The sequence below is a fragment of the Euprymna scolopes genome, chromosome 27, assembly GCF_053919585.1.
Source record: "Euprymna scolopes isolate OS-2025 chromosome 27, ASM5391958v1, whole genome shotgun sequence".
Taxonomy (NCBI): domain Eukaryota; kingdom Metazoa; phylum Mollusca; class Cephalopoda; order Sepiida; family Sepiolidae; genus Euprymna; species Euprymna scolopes.
This window is the reverse complement of record NC_136508.1, coordinates 85,705,589-85,723,399: the sequence shown is the minus strand read 5'-3', so window position 1 is coordinate 85,723,399 and position 17,811 is coordinate 85,705,589. Positions and strand designations below refer to the sequence as shown.

Here is a 17,811-nt window from a genome sequence, read left to right as displayed (position 1 = left end):
TTACACTTATTAAAAAGTACAAACAAAATGCAGAAAAATCTTTATGGTGTACGTACTCGTGATGTAACGAAGACATCATATTCCAAAAATCACGTAAACTGATCAAGTTTGTTTTTTAACTAAAATAATAAAATTTTTATGACAAAGATTTTTGGTCGGCCATGTTGAATAAATAAGAGGGAGGGAGACAACTCAATTCGAACTATCAAAATCAGACTTATAAAGGATACATAAAAACCGTAATTTTTTATTTTCATAGTAAAAAAAATACTTGATCAATTTACATGATTATTCTTTGTTCCATGACGATATCAAAGATTATTTTTGATAAGTGTTTTTCTTTTTTTTTACATAGGCATCACCACTTAAGGCCAAGAGGCCACTCGAGGATAAGGGTTAAAGAGTGTACAGTAGAAATTGGACAATATAGTAATCGTTAGTCATGGAAATTCGGTAAATGTGTTAATTTAAGTGGAACAGCTCATCAAAAACTTGTTTACATTAGACTTGAAGACAACCATTTGTAGTCAGCTAGAAAGCAGGAAAACATAAGACAATTCTATAGGCATGCAGTTCTAAGAAGCTTTGTTCATGGAATCTATGTTTAGGTTTAGGCACAGATAAAGAGTGGGGAAATTATTGATAGTGTTTTCTGCTAGACGAGTGCTCCTTGTGAAAGTTTGACGAGGGGGGGGGGAGACCACAGATTGGAGCTTAGTCAAGCAATTGCCATGAAAATAACGATAAAGCAGAGACAAACTCGCAACATTTCTTCTGTGAGAAAGAGGTTGCAAGGAAGAGAAAAGGACATTCCCCTATGACGCTACGAAGTCTATTTTGAACTATCAAGGCAGGATAAGTCCTTTCTAGCAGCTCCCGCCCAGATGTGGCAACAGTACTCCATCCTTGGATGTACCTGGCTCTTATATAGATAGAGAATTGCATCAGCAGTGAGATATCTACTGGATCAATAGAAGGACCCCACCATTTTTCCAGTGGCCTTGGCAACAGATTTAATGTATGTGTTCCATTTAAGATCAGGAGTAAAGGTCAAGCCCAGAAGCTTGTCAAAACATGAGGCCTCCCCAAGACGAGGGCCATTCATTTCAATTGATGCCAGCTGGGGATCAGAACGTTGATGTAAAGATAAAAGCTTGGTTTTAGATGCATTAAAAGTAACCAGCCACTGCTTTCCCCATTGTACCACGTGCTCAAGATCAAAGGAAAGAGAATCAGAGGGAACTTGGTCATTTACGGTCTTAGATGTGCAACCATAGATAGTAGTGTTATCAGCATGAATGATGTAAGGATGTGATTTGAAAGATCAGTAATGTAGATCAGGAAAAGAGTTGGGCCCAGGATGGACCCCTGAGGGACACCAGCATTTATACTGTGAGCTTCTGATTTTTGCCTCTCAACTACTACTCTTATGAACCTATCAGAGAGAAATGATTTAATAATTGAGAAGACATTTCCAGCTATACCATAGCTAGAGATCTTGTGAAGTAAACCTTTATGCCACACCCTATCAAAGGCCTTTGATATGTCAAGAGCAATTGCCCTAGAAATGTAGTCTCCGTCAAGAAATTCGCTAATCCTATGAGATATAACTGTAAGCACATCTGCTGTAGATCTAGCAGAACAGAAACCATATTGCACGTCACTAAGAAGGTTATTTTTGCTGAGATGGTTGATTACTTCTTGATTTAACAGATTCCAGCAACTTACTCATGACGCACAGGACACTTATTGGCCTGTACCGAAAGGGAGATGACCAATCACCAGAATTCTTAAATACAGGGCATACTGATGAGATTTTCCAGAGTGAGGGGAAGCAATTCACCTTAAGACAATGTTTAAACAGTTTAATAAGTATGGGAGCTGGTTCTGGTTGAAGTTTTCTGAGTACTATGATTGGAATATCATTAGGGCCGGTTGCTTTACTGGAATCAAGGTTTTTGATTAGCTTGGCAACATCACATACAGATATTTGTATATTACATAGCGTGTTTTCTGATACAGGAGGAAATATTGGGGGTTGGTGGCCTTGGGCACAAAGGGTAAAATTAGTTACAAAGTTCTTGGGAAAGAGTTTGGCTTTGTCTGATGCTGACAAGATAATCTCAGGTCCATTGATGATAGCTGGGATAGAGCACATGCTTCTGTTCAGGATTCTGTTTGTTATTTGCCAAAACTGGTTGGAACCAAGCCGCTGCTCAGCTACTTTGGATTTGACAGACTGAGCATAGAGCTCTCTTGTGTTCTTTATTACTTTTTTACAGTAGTTGCTGGCAGTCCTGAAAGCGGCTTTAGTCTCAGTACATCTATTATGTTGGAAGCAATAGAAAAAGTGATTTCTGTGCGCAATGGCAGCAGCACATTCCGGAGAGAACCACGGCTGGCTGTTAGGTTTTGCTGGAACTTTTTCAAGGGTATGAAACGACCTATACCTACAATTAACCATTTCGTCAGGTCTGATACTATAGAGGATACATTCTTTTTAAACATGGAACACAGAGGTAGATCTGATATAAATGTACGGAAGCTATCCCAGTCAGCCATAGAGTATCGATATACTGTACAATGGAGAGGTACATCTGAGGACTTATTACATTTCATTTTTATCTTAACTGATACAACAGAGTGGTCGGAAGATCCAAGTGGAGACAGAATGGAAGCTGAACATAGTTCAGGGCAAGTTGTGAGAAAAAGGTCTAGCAGACTTGCATACTGGCCGTCAGTATCGGGCACACAGGTGGGTTCGTGAACAATTTAAGTGAGGTCATAAGCAATGGAGAAATCATGACAGAACCTCCCCTCATCATCGGTCTTCTTTGAGTGAGTTAACCATTCCACATTGTAAACATTGAAGTCTCCACAGACATGAATATTAGCTGAAGAATAAGCAGATAGAATATGATCAATTTTCTCAGATATGCTTTTAAAGATAGTAACTCCACTTGTGTGGGGGTGATAGAGAGTAAATATAAATGCAGTAGTTTGAGATAGTGCAACCTGGAAGCACATATAAGGTAAGTTAGGATCTTCTCTGGAGATGTACCTACCACATGAAAAGCCATCTTTAATATAGCCACATATTCCATGCCTATGGCGATCTTGGGGGTCAGATTTGGATGTTAAATTAGAGTTTCCTTTAATTACGAACTCCTCTAGGGAAATAGTTGGTCCAATGCCAGTTTGGCTTAGAAATAATAGGTCTGGTTTAGTCTCCTGTAATTGGGTTTCAACCTCTGGAAGGTTAGAACATAGACCCATGATGTTCAAGAAGGAGACATGGTAGTGCGGATCTACGTTAGAAGTTGGAGATCCGGATTTAATTGTATTTTTTCTTGAAACTTTTCATGGAGTTTTGGGATTTGTGGGCAAAGTCAACAGACTTGCATGGAGGAAGGGCAGAGAGGGAAAGTAAGAGAGAAATAGAAATGAAGAAATATTTTTTTTTTTGTAGCACATGAAAAGGCAAAGCTATAACAATTACCCACTAATATGGCATCAAGAGGCCCCAGTAGAAGCTACTGCATGGTTCAGAATCCATTCACCAAATTGGAATACAGCAGCCCCAGTACTTTGCACCTGCTGATAGGACAGCCTCCTTAGTGGTTAATCCAAGGTTCAGGTCCCTGACTATCAGGCGGATAACGTCATCCCAGAGAAAACGTTTACCTCCAACACCCTTACTAGTGACATGGCTACAAGGATAGACATAGAAACAGAAAATTTCCGATATCTCTGGCAGCAGTTCACGCAAAATACTACCAACCTAGAATACAGCTTTTTCTTCTCCCTTTGTCAGAAAAATCACTCATTAAAAAATGAGGAATGAGTGATAAATAAAAAGAAGCGAGAGTAACGGGAGCTGCCGATAACACATCCACAATGCATTGTCTTACACTGCAATTTCAAATAAGCACCATGAAATGTAACAATGCATTGTCTTACACTGCAATTTTAAATAAGCATCATGAAATGTAACAATACATTGTCTTACACTGCAATTTCAAATAAGCATCATGAAATGTAACAATGCATTGTCTTACACTGCAATTTCAAATAAGCATCATGAAATGTAACAATGCATTGTCTTACACTGCAATTTCAAATAAGCACCATGAAATGTAACAATGCATTGTCTTACACTGCAATTTCAAATAAGCACCATGAAATGTAACAATGCATTGTCTTACACTGCAATTTCAAATAAGCACCATGAAATGTAACAATACATTGTCTTACACTGCAATTTTAAATAAGCATCATGAAATGTAACAATACATTGTCTTACACTGCAATTTCAAATAAGCATCATGAAATGTAACAATACATTGTCTTACACTGCAATTTCAAATAAGCATCATGAAATGTAACAATGCATTGTCTTACACTGCAATTTCAAATAAGCACCATGAAATGTAACAATGCATTGTCTTACACTGCAATTTTAAATAAGCACCATGAAATGTAACAATGCATTGTCTTACACTGCAATTTCAAATAAGCACCATGAAATGTAACAATGCATTGTCTTACACTGCAATTTCAAATAAGCACCATGAAATGTAACAATGCATTGTCTTACACTGCAATTTCAAATAAGCATCATGAAATGTAACAATGCATTGTCTTACACTGCAATTTCAAATAAGCACCATGAAATGTAACAATGCATTGTCTTACACTGCAATTTCAAATAAGCATCATGAAATGTAACAATGCATTGTCTTACACTGCAATTTTAAATAAGCATCATGAAATGTAACAATGCATTGTCTTACACTGCAATTTCAAATAAGCATCATGAAATGTAACAATGCATTGTCTTACACTGCAATTTTAAATAAGCATCATGAAATGTAACAATACATTGTCTTACACTGCAATTTCAAATAAGCATCATGAAATGTAACAATGCATTGTCTTACACTGCAATTTCAAATAAGCATCATGAAATGTAACAATGCATTGTCTTACACTGCAATTTCAAATAAGCACAATGAAATGTAACAATACATTGTCTTACACTGCAATTTCAAATAAGCACCATGAAATGTAACAATGCATTGTCTTACACTGCAATTTCAAATAAGCATCATGAAATGTAACAATGCATTGTCTTACACTGCAATTTTAAATAAGCATCATGAAATGTAACAATACATTGTCTTACACTGCAATTTCAAATAAGCACCATGAAATGTAACAATGCATTGTCTTACACTGCAATTTTAAATAAGCATCATGAAATGTAACAATGCATTGTCTTACACTGCAATTTCAAATAAGCATCATGAAATGTAACAATGCATTGTCTTACACTGCAATTTCAAATAAGCACCATGAAATGTAACAATGCATTGTCTTACACTGCAATTTCAAATAAGCATCATGAAATGTAACAATGCATTGTCTTACACTGCAATTTCAAATAAGCACCATGAAATGTAACAATGCATTGTCTTACACTGCAATTTCAAATAAGCATCATGAAATGTAACAATGCATTGTCTTACACTGCAATTTTAAATAAGCACCATGAAATGTAACAATGCATTGTCTTACACTGCAATTTCAAATAAGCATCATGAAATGTAACAATGCATTGTCTTACACTGCAATTTCAAATAAGCACCATGAAATGTAACAATGCATTGTCTTACACTGCAATTTCAAATAAGCATCATGAAATGTAACAATGCATTGTCTTACACTGCAATTTCAAATAAGCACCATGAAATGTAACAATGCATTGTCTTACACTGCAATTTCAAATAAGCATCATGAAATGTAACAATGCATTGTCTTACACTGCAATTTCAAATAAGCATCATGAAATGTAACAATGCATTGTCTTACACTGCAATTTTAAATAAGCACCATGAAATGTAACAATGCATTGTCTTACACTGCAATTTCAAATAAGCACCATGAAATGTAACAATGCATTGTCTTACACTGCAATTTCAAATAAGCACCATGAAATGTAACAATGCATTGTCTTACACTGCAATTTCAAATAAGCACCATGAAATGTAACAATGCATTGTCTTACACTGCAATTTCAAATAAGCATCATGAAATGTAACAATGCATTGTCTTACACTGCAATTTCAAATAAGCATCATGAAATGTAACAATGCATTGTCTTACACTGCAATTTCAAATAAGCATCATGAAATGTAACAATGCATTGTCTTACACTGCAATTTCAAATAAGCATCATGAAATGTAACAATGCATTGTCTTACACTGCAATTTTAAATAAGCATCATGAAATGTAACAATGCATTGTCTTACACTGCAATTTTAAATAAGCATCATGAAATGTAACAATGCATTGTCTTACACTGCAATTTTAAATAAGCACCATGAAATGTAACAATGCATTGTCTTACACTGCAATTTCAAATAAGCACCATGAAATGTAACAACGCATTGTCTTACACTGCAATTTTAAATAAGCACCATGAAATGTAACAATGCATTGTCTTACACTGCAATTTCAAATAAGCACCATGAAATGTAACAATGCATTGTCTTACACTGCAATTTTAAATAAGCACCATGAAATGTAACAATGCATTGTCTTACACTGCAATTTTAAATTAATCTTTGTTATAATTTTGTTAGGTTTTAAGATTTACACAGTTTAATGATTAATAATATTATAAACATTTGTATATTAAATATGAAATACGGTTTTACTGAATGTGTTAAATAGAGAAGTAATCAACCATCTCAGCAAAAATAACCTTCTTAGTGACACACAGTATATTAAATATGAAATATGGTTTTACTGAATGTTCATTTGGTTACCTACGGGGTTCTATATTTTTTCGGTAAAAAGAGACAAACAAAATATGAGGGAGGGGGGGCTACAAAATGCTTAATATTTTTGCAATAATATTTTCAAATTGGTTTTAATCTGGTGATAAAATAGCTGACAAGAGTCATGTTTATATTAAAACTTAATATTTAAAAAAAATTTAAACACAATTGATTAAAAATCTATGTTGTAACGGAACATTTTGAAATAATGGAATTTCAATCGTTTTAATCTTTTAAAAATTAATTAATGTTTACGAAATTTCTTTTTCTTGGCAATTCAACTGATTATAGTATATATTAATTCGAAAAAACGCTATTAAAAAAAAAAACAATATTAAGTTTATATCAATTTTTTAATTGCAACTTCAAGGTAAATTTTTATTCAATGTGTACTTTTAAAAAATAAATATTTTTTACTTATTTGACTTATGTTTCATAATAAATAGAAATTTCGATAGATTTAAATATATTTTGTTTGAATTTAACACGCACTAAAAAACAAAAAAAAAAAAAAATATTTCCCCTCGTATATTTTACGAAAACTGCATTTTATATTGTGAGAAAATCCATAACCAATGCCATTTTGTTAGCCCGCTTAACATGATTTGCTAGACGGTCTTTGATTGGATCAATTTGAATGCGCCACTTTGGTGCCATTTTGTATTACATGTGCATTATTTTTCAGTCTGACAAATGAACACGGAACAGTAAAGGACTCACACAGCGGTGCTCCGTTATAGAGTGCCAGGATTTTACCTTCATTGGACACCATGCAGTGGGTAGACGAAGGACATTTCTCTAAAAACAGAGACAACATAATTGCTGAAATTATTTTACCCAATGAGGATATTCTACAGTGTTCAGCTTGATATATTTGATTATAGGAAATTGTTCCTATTTCTTCCAGATACCACAAGGTCTTAAAATATTCCATATTGGACGACAACATTCACGTCGTGTTCAACCATGTACAACATGGATCCTTCTAAAATGAAACCTGAACTAACATTCCCACAGAGGAATCATAACTATCGGCTCCATTGTAATGGATATCAAATTAAGCAACTGTTTTTGCAAGGGATTTACCGTGACCAAAGAACTTTCATTTCTGATACATCTTGAATAAAATTTGAGTTACAGGTATGGCTTTGTTTGTAGAGTTTCATTTGCTATTTGCAGGGAGGAAATTGGGTGTGTAGGGAAGAAATTTCTTACATCCCATTTTTTTTGCAAAAACAAGCTAGGTTAAATTCTCGTTTTTTTTTTTTTTTGCAAAAACAAGCTAGGTTAGATTCTCGTTTTTATTGCAAATATCTAGAATCATTTTAAGCGCTAGTAAAATAAATAAATAAATTTATTTATAAATTCTTGATTTAAGACAAGCAGAAATTTTTTTTTCCTCTTAATTGGAAGACATTAATGAGAAATATTTTTCCGTTTCGTTAAATCAAATGTAATTATTTTGTTGAAGTAACTTATGTCTCAAAATCTATAAGACAGTGAAATTTGTTGCAGTAACTTAAAAATTGAATAAGTAAAAAATTTTGAAATTCTTCTCACGTTTTAAGTAACGTTTGATAATTTAATTCGACCTTATATTTGGTCGTAGATTGCTAGCATATCTTAATTGCATTTTTTTTCCGAATTTAAGATCCCACGAGGATTGTATACGTCTTATAAAAAAAAACAAAAAATAAAACTTTGGTTCAAATTCTGTAGACATCAAAAAAATAACTCACAGTATTTAGCCGTTAATGATTCTTTTGCAATTTAAATGTTGTGTTATATTGACTGATTAAATTAATTAATTTGAAATTGAGATTGCTAATATTTGATTTGTATTTTTGATGCCATGTTTTAATGTATTAATGGTGTGTACATTGTTGTCATTTTTCAAATGAATGTGAATTGGAAATTTATGAAAAAAAACCTTAAGGGAAGGTAAGGGATTATCCCCCCCCCCTATATGTTAGGCATCATTTAGTGGATCGAGAATTTCGAATTTGGTTATAATTATATAACCCAACTATTTGTAGAGCTTAGCCCAAAGTGGGCTTTTTAATCACTGGCGGCCATGCTCGTCAGCATGTTATTTATGATTAAATAATTCCGTTTGGAATATTGGCGATCTTGCCAGTGGCTTTAGAATATTATCTGTTATTTTGATAATAAATTTAACGGGAGTAAAGGGCATTGTCCCCCCCCCTCCCCGTTTTATACATAATTCTGTTCGGAATAATATTGGCACTTTCACCACATTAATTTTGCAGATAATTACATCTGTTATTTTATTAATTTTGCTTGAGACATAAAAGATGGTCCAAAAGGAGCTAATGTCTAAGTGTGAGGCCAGAAGGTTTCGCACTAATAGTGCAGTAAAGTGGTTGGAAAGTAACGACCTTTCTCTAGACTTTTTCAAATTCCGAGAAGTGGTAATTAGAGGATGGTTGAGTGACCTCGATGTATTAATTGACCAAAACCCCCGAAGAGAAACTTCAGAAAGATTTTCTTCAGAAATAGAAGAAAAATTGCTTTCACGCCTCAAGTTATGTATGCTTCGAGGGCTATGCCAGTCAAGACGGAATTGGATTGCTCGAAATTTGTCGGCATGTCCACAGATGATAAATTTTCGTTCAGAACATTTCTGAACAAATTCGAATTTTGCACGGAAAGTTTAAATAAAACAGACAAATTACTAGTGTTGAAATCAAAACTAGAGGGTGATGCGTTTGACGTAATCAAAACTAGAGGGTGATGCGTTTGACGTAATCTCCAGTCTAGATATAACCGCAGATAATTATGATATAGCCCTAAAATTGTTAAGGGAAAAATATTTGAACCCTGATTTGATTAAAAATCAGATATTTGAGGAAATTATTCCTGCTCTGTCTGTTATAACGGATTTTAAAATTTTGAAGTTGTTTCTCGAAAAAGTTAAGAGAAATTTGACTGAGCTCGACAAGTCCGATGGCACTGATTTTTTTACTGAGAGTAGCACCTCAGGAGCAGTGTTAGCTCACATAATATTTGCTAAGTGTCCTAATGCCATTAGAAGAGAGTTCAAGAATAGAAGTGGAGAAAGATACCCTTCACTAAATAATATTATGTCGCATGTATTTGAAGTAATGGAATACCTATTAGCTGCCCGGCTTGATGTTCGGCGGAAAATTTGCGCGCTAAAAATGGTGCCTTTATCACCCAAGATGAAAGCCAAGATGGCGTTTTCTTCCCTACGTGAAGGAGGGGCAACTTTATCTTGTAAACTGTGCCAAGCTACAGATCATTCAATCAAGAACTGTAGTAAGTTTTGCACCTTCGAAGCAAAGTGTCGAAGGGCTAAACAGTTAAATTTATGTACTTACTGTTTGGGTGAGCACGCAGAGGCATCTTGTCATGGTAGTAAGGGTTTTCCTTACCCGTGTGCAATATGTGGGTTGAGGACCCATTTTACCGTCATGTGTCCCAAAGGAAATAAATCCTTTATGGGCCAAACAATATATTCTGAATCACTGAATAGTATTTTTCCCGTCATCAGAGTATCTATGAAAGCACACGGATGACCGGTATATTTCTTCTGTTTAATAGATACTGGGTCACAACATTTGTTTTTCGCCCAGGAAATTATCAGTAAATTGTGTTCTGAAAAACCCATAAACCACAAGAAGGTTAATATGGGGGTGAACACGCTTATCGGGAGTGACTTCTTAAGATTAAAGGACTGCTACAATCAAATTAGGGAATCAAAATCCCTTTAAATTTGCGGCTTTATTTGCCCAAAAATTAAATTTAAAATTCAAAGTAGATAACTTCAATAAAGTTGTCCATAACTTATTTCAGGAAGGTTTTCGGCTATATCCTGGATATAAGAATTTGAATGCAACCCACCTTATGGGGATTATTGGATTGAATGTTCTGAGCAAGTTAAATGATCTCAAGCTAGTTGAACGTTTTAATGGAAATGCATGGCGACATGGAAAATTCATAATTCCGTTTGGCGAGAGCCGACATTTTTAAAAAAAAAGATTTGAATGAGGTAGAATCGCCTCCCTTTAATCAAAGTAAAATCACTTCCTCAATCCAACAGTTATTTGATCGATTTGGTGCTAAATCCGACATTCTCTTATGAGGACGGTTTAAAACCTTTCTTTTCCGAGTTCGCGGTTGAGCATGGGGTTGAGAGACTGCTCAGTCTCGATTCATTAGGTATTGAAGAAGATGCTAAGTTATCGGCTGTGGACAAGAAAAAATAGAAGAGTTCAAAAACTTTATTGTATGGGAGGGGGAAAAATATCACGTAGACTTACCATGGTATCATGACAGGATCACACTGGTAAACAGTAACTTTGTGACTTCCTTGAAGGTAATGGACAGAGTGGCAGAGTCCTTAGAAAGAAAGGGAATGTATAATGAGTTCCTCCAAGTGTTTGAGGATTATGAGGAATGTGGAATAGTGGAGCAGTTTTTCGTCCTGCCTGGGAATTATGAAGATTATATTTGGGTTCCACATAGACCTGTTATTAAGGAGAGAACTGGAGTGACGACAAAAATTTGTCCCGTATTCAACGGCTCTCTGAAGCGTCGAGAGGGGATGTCAATTAATGACACTGACTACATGGGCGTGAACTTATCTGCTAATTTATTGGATCTATTGCTGGGATTCAGGAAAAATAAATATGTGCTTCTTGGTGATATAAGAAAGGCCTTTTTACAAATTCACCTTAAGTCGGAAGAGGATAAAAACAGATTTTGTTTTTTCCTTAAAAAAGGTGACAAATTATGTACTTACAGGTACAAAACAATTATATTTGGGTTCAATGCTAGCCCCTTCATTCTGAACTTCATTTTGAAATTCCATGCAGAAAAATACACAAAGGATGCAGCATTGCATGTTATTTCCAACAATTTTTATGTGGATAATCTTGTCACCACCAGTTGTGACAGAGAGTCCCTACTTGCTATTTATAATAATGTTCGTAGCAGACTGGCAGAGGCAGGCTTCGATTTACGATCCTGCAATTCCAACTGTTCTGAGATACAAGAAAAAATGTTGGAGGATGAAACTATTTCTTCTCGCTTCCCAGCCTTTGAGAAGGTATTGGGTTACTTATATTATCCTGTTCGGGACACGTTCAAACTTTCTCCCACTTCAGTGACCCCGAGGTCAATACCAAACGTGGAATTCTTTCACAAATATCAGGAGTGTATGACCCTTTGTCTATGCTACTCCCTGTCACGATACAGGGGAAGATCATTGTCAGTTCGATCTGGAAAAGCAAGTTATCGTGGGATGAGCGAATACCCAAAGAACTCATTAAGCTGTAGCAAACCCATGCCAAGGACTTAAACGACTTGGGGAAGTTTGAATTTCCTAGGCGTGTATTGTCAGAAAATCAGTCTATCAAATTCATCTGTTTCTGTGACACGTCGAAAAACACGTACGGATTCACCTTGTATGCGAAACAGGGAGCGAATTGTTCTCTGTTGTTTGCAAAGGCCAGAGTAGCCCCAATTAAGGGGAAGTCACTTCCCACATTGGAACTATTGGCCAAGTATTTGGCTCTTAAGGTAGCCCCTCAGGTTATGGGTGCTCTGAGGCCCCATTAATATTCATAATTTTTTTCCTGATATCTGATTCCCAAGTTGCCCTCTCGTGGATCCTCAACGGTAAAGGATCCAAGAAAAATATATTCATCAAAAACAGGATCGCAGAGATCAAAAACTTTTCAGAAGATATTAATATTAAATTTGGGGTTTCTACCAAAATTAAAATATGTTTCTTTGTCGGAAAATCCGCAGATCTTCTAACTAGAGGTATCAATACTTCTAAATTTTCCCAGTTATTAAATTTCTGGATGTATGGCCCGGAATGGCTAAATAGAGATGGCATTGATTGGCCAATCTCACCCTTACCTTGTCTAAACGAAACTAATAAAAAAATTGTATCATGTTTGTACTCTCAGGAGACACGTCTTTCTGAAAATACCTTCTCGAATATTACAAGGTATTCCAGCTTATCTAAGGCAATCAGTGTCTTGGAAAAAGTGTTGAAATTTTATGATTTTTGCATCACCGTAGTGCTGACAATTTTAATAGGGCCAAATTATTGCTATTTGCTAATATGCAAATAGAGGCTTTCCCTCTGGAATTAGGTTACTTGAAAGAACCATCCGGGAAAGTGCCTCCCCCTAGGGTTACTGACTTAGGGTTATTCTTTGATAAAGATGGGTTAATTAAAACCAGAGGTAGGATACAGAATTCTGATATTCTGACCTTTGAGGTCAAGTTTCCCCTTTTGTTGGGAAAATATCAGTATTTATAAAAACTGGCAATTAAGGAAGCTCATCTTAACTGTTGCCACATGGGGGTTAATTCAACCCTCAGTAAGTTAAGGCTGTCTGGAGTTTGGATCCCTCAGGGGAGACAAGCTGTAAAAGCCTTTGTGCGTACTTGCACCGTATGTAAAAAAATAAATGCTCTGCCTTGTAAGGCACCTGCAGGGTCGATATTACCTGCTCATAGGGTGAACTTTGTTCGCCCATTCAAACAAATCGGTGTGGATTTCACCAGTCAATTTTCTATTAAGGTTGGAGGGTAGAAGTTAAAATGTACATAATACTCATTACATGCATGAGCTTACATGCAATTCACTTAGAATTATTGCCAGATATGAGCACCCGCTTGTTTATGCTGGCTTTTGTAAGGTTTACCAACTTATCCCTACGCATGTATATTCCAATAACATAAAATCTTTTGTTGCATCTGGAATATTGCTATCGAACGTGCTCAAATCGGATGAGTTGAAGGAACAATTTAAATCCATACACATTGTCCATCGAACAATTCCCCTTTACACTGCCTAGCAGGGGGGAGCCTAGGAGAGACTAATTAAAACTGTCAAACAATGTTTGAGGAAATGGTTGGACAGAAGAAAGTTGGATTATTTTGAATTTCTGACTGCACTTTCCGATATGCAAAAGGCAATAAATGACAGACCCCCTCACTTATATTGTTTCTGCCAACAAAGACTTTAGTATTTTAACTCCGAATCATTTTCTTCAAACGGGATATCAACCTCGTTTGCTTGTTAGTAATTGTGATGCTGAATTATGTTCTGACCCCCCCCCCCAAATAGGACTGCCTTATTACATTCCCTCGAAATGAGGAATAAATTTGTTGAAAAATTCAATCGTATCTGGCATAATGATTACCTCTTGTCATTAAGAGGAGTTGATGCCAAAATCGGGAGCAATTGTGCCCCCAAGTTATCTGTTGGAGAGATAGTACTTATTAAGACTCAACAAAACCAGACAATTCTGGAGTCTTGGTAAAATAATCAAATTAATTACTGGAAACGACAATAATGTTCGTTCCGCGGTTGTTCTTAAGGATGGGTGCGAACAGGTGCATTCCTTAAAAAACCTTGTACCCTTGGAAATTAAGGGTAATGATAATATTGCATCAACTGAGTTCATAGAAGGAGGTCCCTTTTTCTGTCCAACCTGTTCTGTTTCAAATGATGGAACATCACCAATGGTATGCTGCGATCCTTGTGACAGCTGGTACCATTTTAGCTGTGTAGGAGTTGATCATCAAGATACCTTAGGGGAGTGGTTTTGTTCTAATTGTAAGGATGAGGATGCTCAGGTCGGTCCATATAATGGAAATTAGCTAAGGTCTAGATGCATGAAAAGTTGGAAGTTTATACTGAAGATTGACAACAGACTATGGCACACATATTAATATTGAAAAATTTATTGAATTAAAGTTATAATTAACTTGTATTGTGAAAAAGTAATGATTATCCATTACTTTTTTCTCTCCTCCTTGGCAGCGTGTGAGAAATTCCATAACCAACGCCATTTTGTTTGCCCGCTTAATATGATTTGTTAGACGGTCTTTGATTGGTTCAATTTAAATGTGCCACACTAACGTAATGTACTTGCAATAACCCTTATCCCTAAGTGGCTTCTGAGCCTTGATAAGTGGTGATCACTGTGTGTAAAAAAAAAAAAAAAAAAAAACATTCCCACAGAGGACTCTTTACTAACAGTCCCATTGCAATGGATAGCAAATTCAGTCACTGTTTTTGCAAGGGACTTACCGTGAACAGAACTGTCATTTACTGATACATCTTGAATAAAATTTGAGTTAACTTCACATGAAAAAGGCTTTTCACTTTTCTTAAACTTTTTCTTCTAGGGGATGGGACATCCAACCAGATGTCTGACATTTACCCCTATTTTAGTGAGTCCAACCAAGAGATCTTTTCAGGATTCTAGCCGTCCCTTTCAGTGCAATCGTTTGTATTTCACTTGCACTTGGTTCACCGGGTATGCTTGCTATGTACTTTTTAAAGTTTTTTTTCATAAGCCCAGTTGCTCCTATGATGACTGGTATAATTGAAAGAAATTTCTTACAATATGTAATTTCATTCTAAAATGGATAAGTATCGAAAATTTCACGAAAATCTGACCATTAGTTGATTTTTGCTACATTTATTAAATACGGGTATGTTTTCACGTTCAGAATGTCTACTACATGGGAACGTTATTTTAAACCGCTAATTATGTAAACACGATTTTCGTCTCGCTATTTCATTATTTTCGTTCGATGAAAAAAATTTTTTTTAATTATTACTGGTTTATTTTGCCCTTCTTTTAAATGGTACAAAAGTTATACTGATAATATTAATTTATAATAAAGTTACATCGTGTTACATATAGGGTGGGGGTAAGTAGTCTGTGGTGAATTTTGGCAGTTCCTATCGTTCTTATTCTGAAGAAGCACCAGTTTTCGTTTAATTTTATACTAACCCATTTGGTTAATTTTTACGACGTATCCCAGCGTATTATAAACACCCCAAACCACCTCATGTTTAGAACGGCTTTCGGAATAAACACCTCCCCATGTTAAGAACGGCTTTCGAGGTTGGGGGATGTTTATAATACGTTGGGACATGTCGTAAAAATTAATCATACATTTTTATTTTAATAAATATATAATAGAACTTCTGTACTTTACGAACCATGGAATTTTTTTTTAGGTAGGATTTTAAAGTTAAATTTTACGGTATTTTTGTTTTTTAAATTGTTAGGTAAATTACAGAATAATTATATTAAAAGTGATAATAAAATAATGTCTACATTAATAAGATCAAAGTGTAGTATCTGTTCTTCAGATGCGGCACTTCCATTTCTTGTTTTCTTTCAGTAGAGGAGAAATCCTTCACGACTGAGACAATTTGTTTTTGTACCTTTTCTCCACGCTAAAACACGACCCTGGTGTCTAACTCTGTCCCGTGGGGAGGCATTGTAAATAGATACATTAATAATGTTATTTCAGTACGGTCTGTAAACTGCAGACGTATTAAAAAAAAATATGTAAGTCATAATAGTGAGGAAGTAGGAACATACACACCTACAAAAATACGAGAAATGGTCACATTATTTTATCCATATAATAATAACTTATATAATAATGAAAAATATTTTGGTAAAAGAAAAATCGGCGCCGAAAAATCACAATTGTAAAACGTCATTTTATAATTGTGATATATATATATACGTTTTGTTTATGTTTAATGAATGAATGAAATTGTCATAATTTACGATGTGTTAGGAAAGAAAAGTCTTGTTATTAAATAAATATATTTTAATTGCTTTGATACTACAGTCTCAGTCTTATATGTTTGTTGCTTTTTCATTATTATAATTTACTTAAATTTAAGAACTACGACTCTATTTTATCAAAATTAACTTTCTTTAAATTCTCAAACGTTTCACTGTTTCTATAAATAAGAATAACTATGGATGCTCAAAAGGGAAATAATATTTTTCATTTAACTTAAGAGTTATTGCTTTGGCAATTTAAAACATAGCAAAACTTCAACATATAATTTCACCCTTAATAAGATTTTAAATTCAAATGCAATTCAAACAAAATTTGAGTTTTTACATAAATGTAATTAGGACCAATTTATCAAAATTATATCAAAAATAGCCATCCATATTTTTACATCTTAGGTGACTGTACATTGTTTTGTTTGTTTATGTATGATTTAAAATGGGAAATACTCTAAATCACAAATTAGCAAGATCTTAATAAACGAGACCTTTAAAACAATTGTAATGCAGAGGAGACCGAAATAAAATTTAAAAGGAACAAGGAAATACTCGGACCTCGGGAATCTTCTCTCGTGCACTTGCTGCTGTATTGTCCTTCCTGTGTTTCCGGCTCTTGTAATAAATGAATCCAACAACCCCAATGGTGACCGGAGTACCGAACAGTAATGCCAACTGCCATCTAGAAAATCCTCCTAACTGTCCCTTGACCATTTCACGAAGTCGCTGGACTTGGAGGGTTAACTTGTCCATCGTCATGTTCACTAGAGACACGTGCACGACTCGTAATCTCGTTTAACCCAATGAACCTACACGAGATTCTCGTGCCAATGAAAATGCCCTCCCCGTCTCCTCAATTTAAGTAGTGGAGGAAAAAAATCCCCTAAAGTAATTTTAATTTGTATTATTTATTTTACAATGTGATAAATTAGACACAAGTTCGTCAAAAGTATGGGGAGTTGGGGGAGTCGTTAGTCCTCTTTCGTCAAAAGTGATAAAAAAAATGTTTAATCTAATTGACATCATCTCAATCACCACACTACCACATTTACTCTAGGAGGCCATCCTACTTTAGTACAACTAATTAACATATTACTAGTATAATTATCATATTACTAGTATAATTAACATATTTTAATGTTCTAGACGCTAATTATTTTTTATTATTATTATTTTTAGGGTTGGATAGAGGCTAAATTTAAATTAGTTCGAGGGCATAAGTAAATAAAAGCGTTAGAAATAAAATAAATAAAACTCCCTCAGTCACATTATTTTTGAACACACATTTTTCTTTAACTACCCCCCCCTCTCTTGTGCTGTTTCTTATTTTATTTTTCTAAGACACACA

The 17,811-nt window shown here is 34.9% G+C and overlaps 1 protein-coding gene across 2 annotated transcripts in view; it reads right to left on the bottom strand.

The window, feature by feature from the left end:
• Window positions 1-17,318, bottom strand: part of LOC145248962 (mitochondrial import receptor subunit TOM70-like) — a 172,932-nt gene extending 155,614 nt beyond the window's left edge. The window contains exon 1 of one of the 2 annotated variants that reach the window (XM_080110770.1): window positions 17,022-17,318. In XM_080110770.1, the coding sequence (XP_079966896.1) occupies window positions 17,022-17,222 (201 nt within the window). In that variant the 5' untranslated portion in view covers window positions 17,223-17,318. The remainder of the gene's footprint in view (window positions 1-17,021) is intronic. The other variant, XM_080110769.1, reaches the window with a different exon arrangement.
• Window positions 17,319-17,811: the final 493 nt, after the last annotated feature.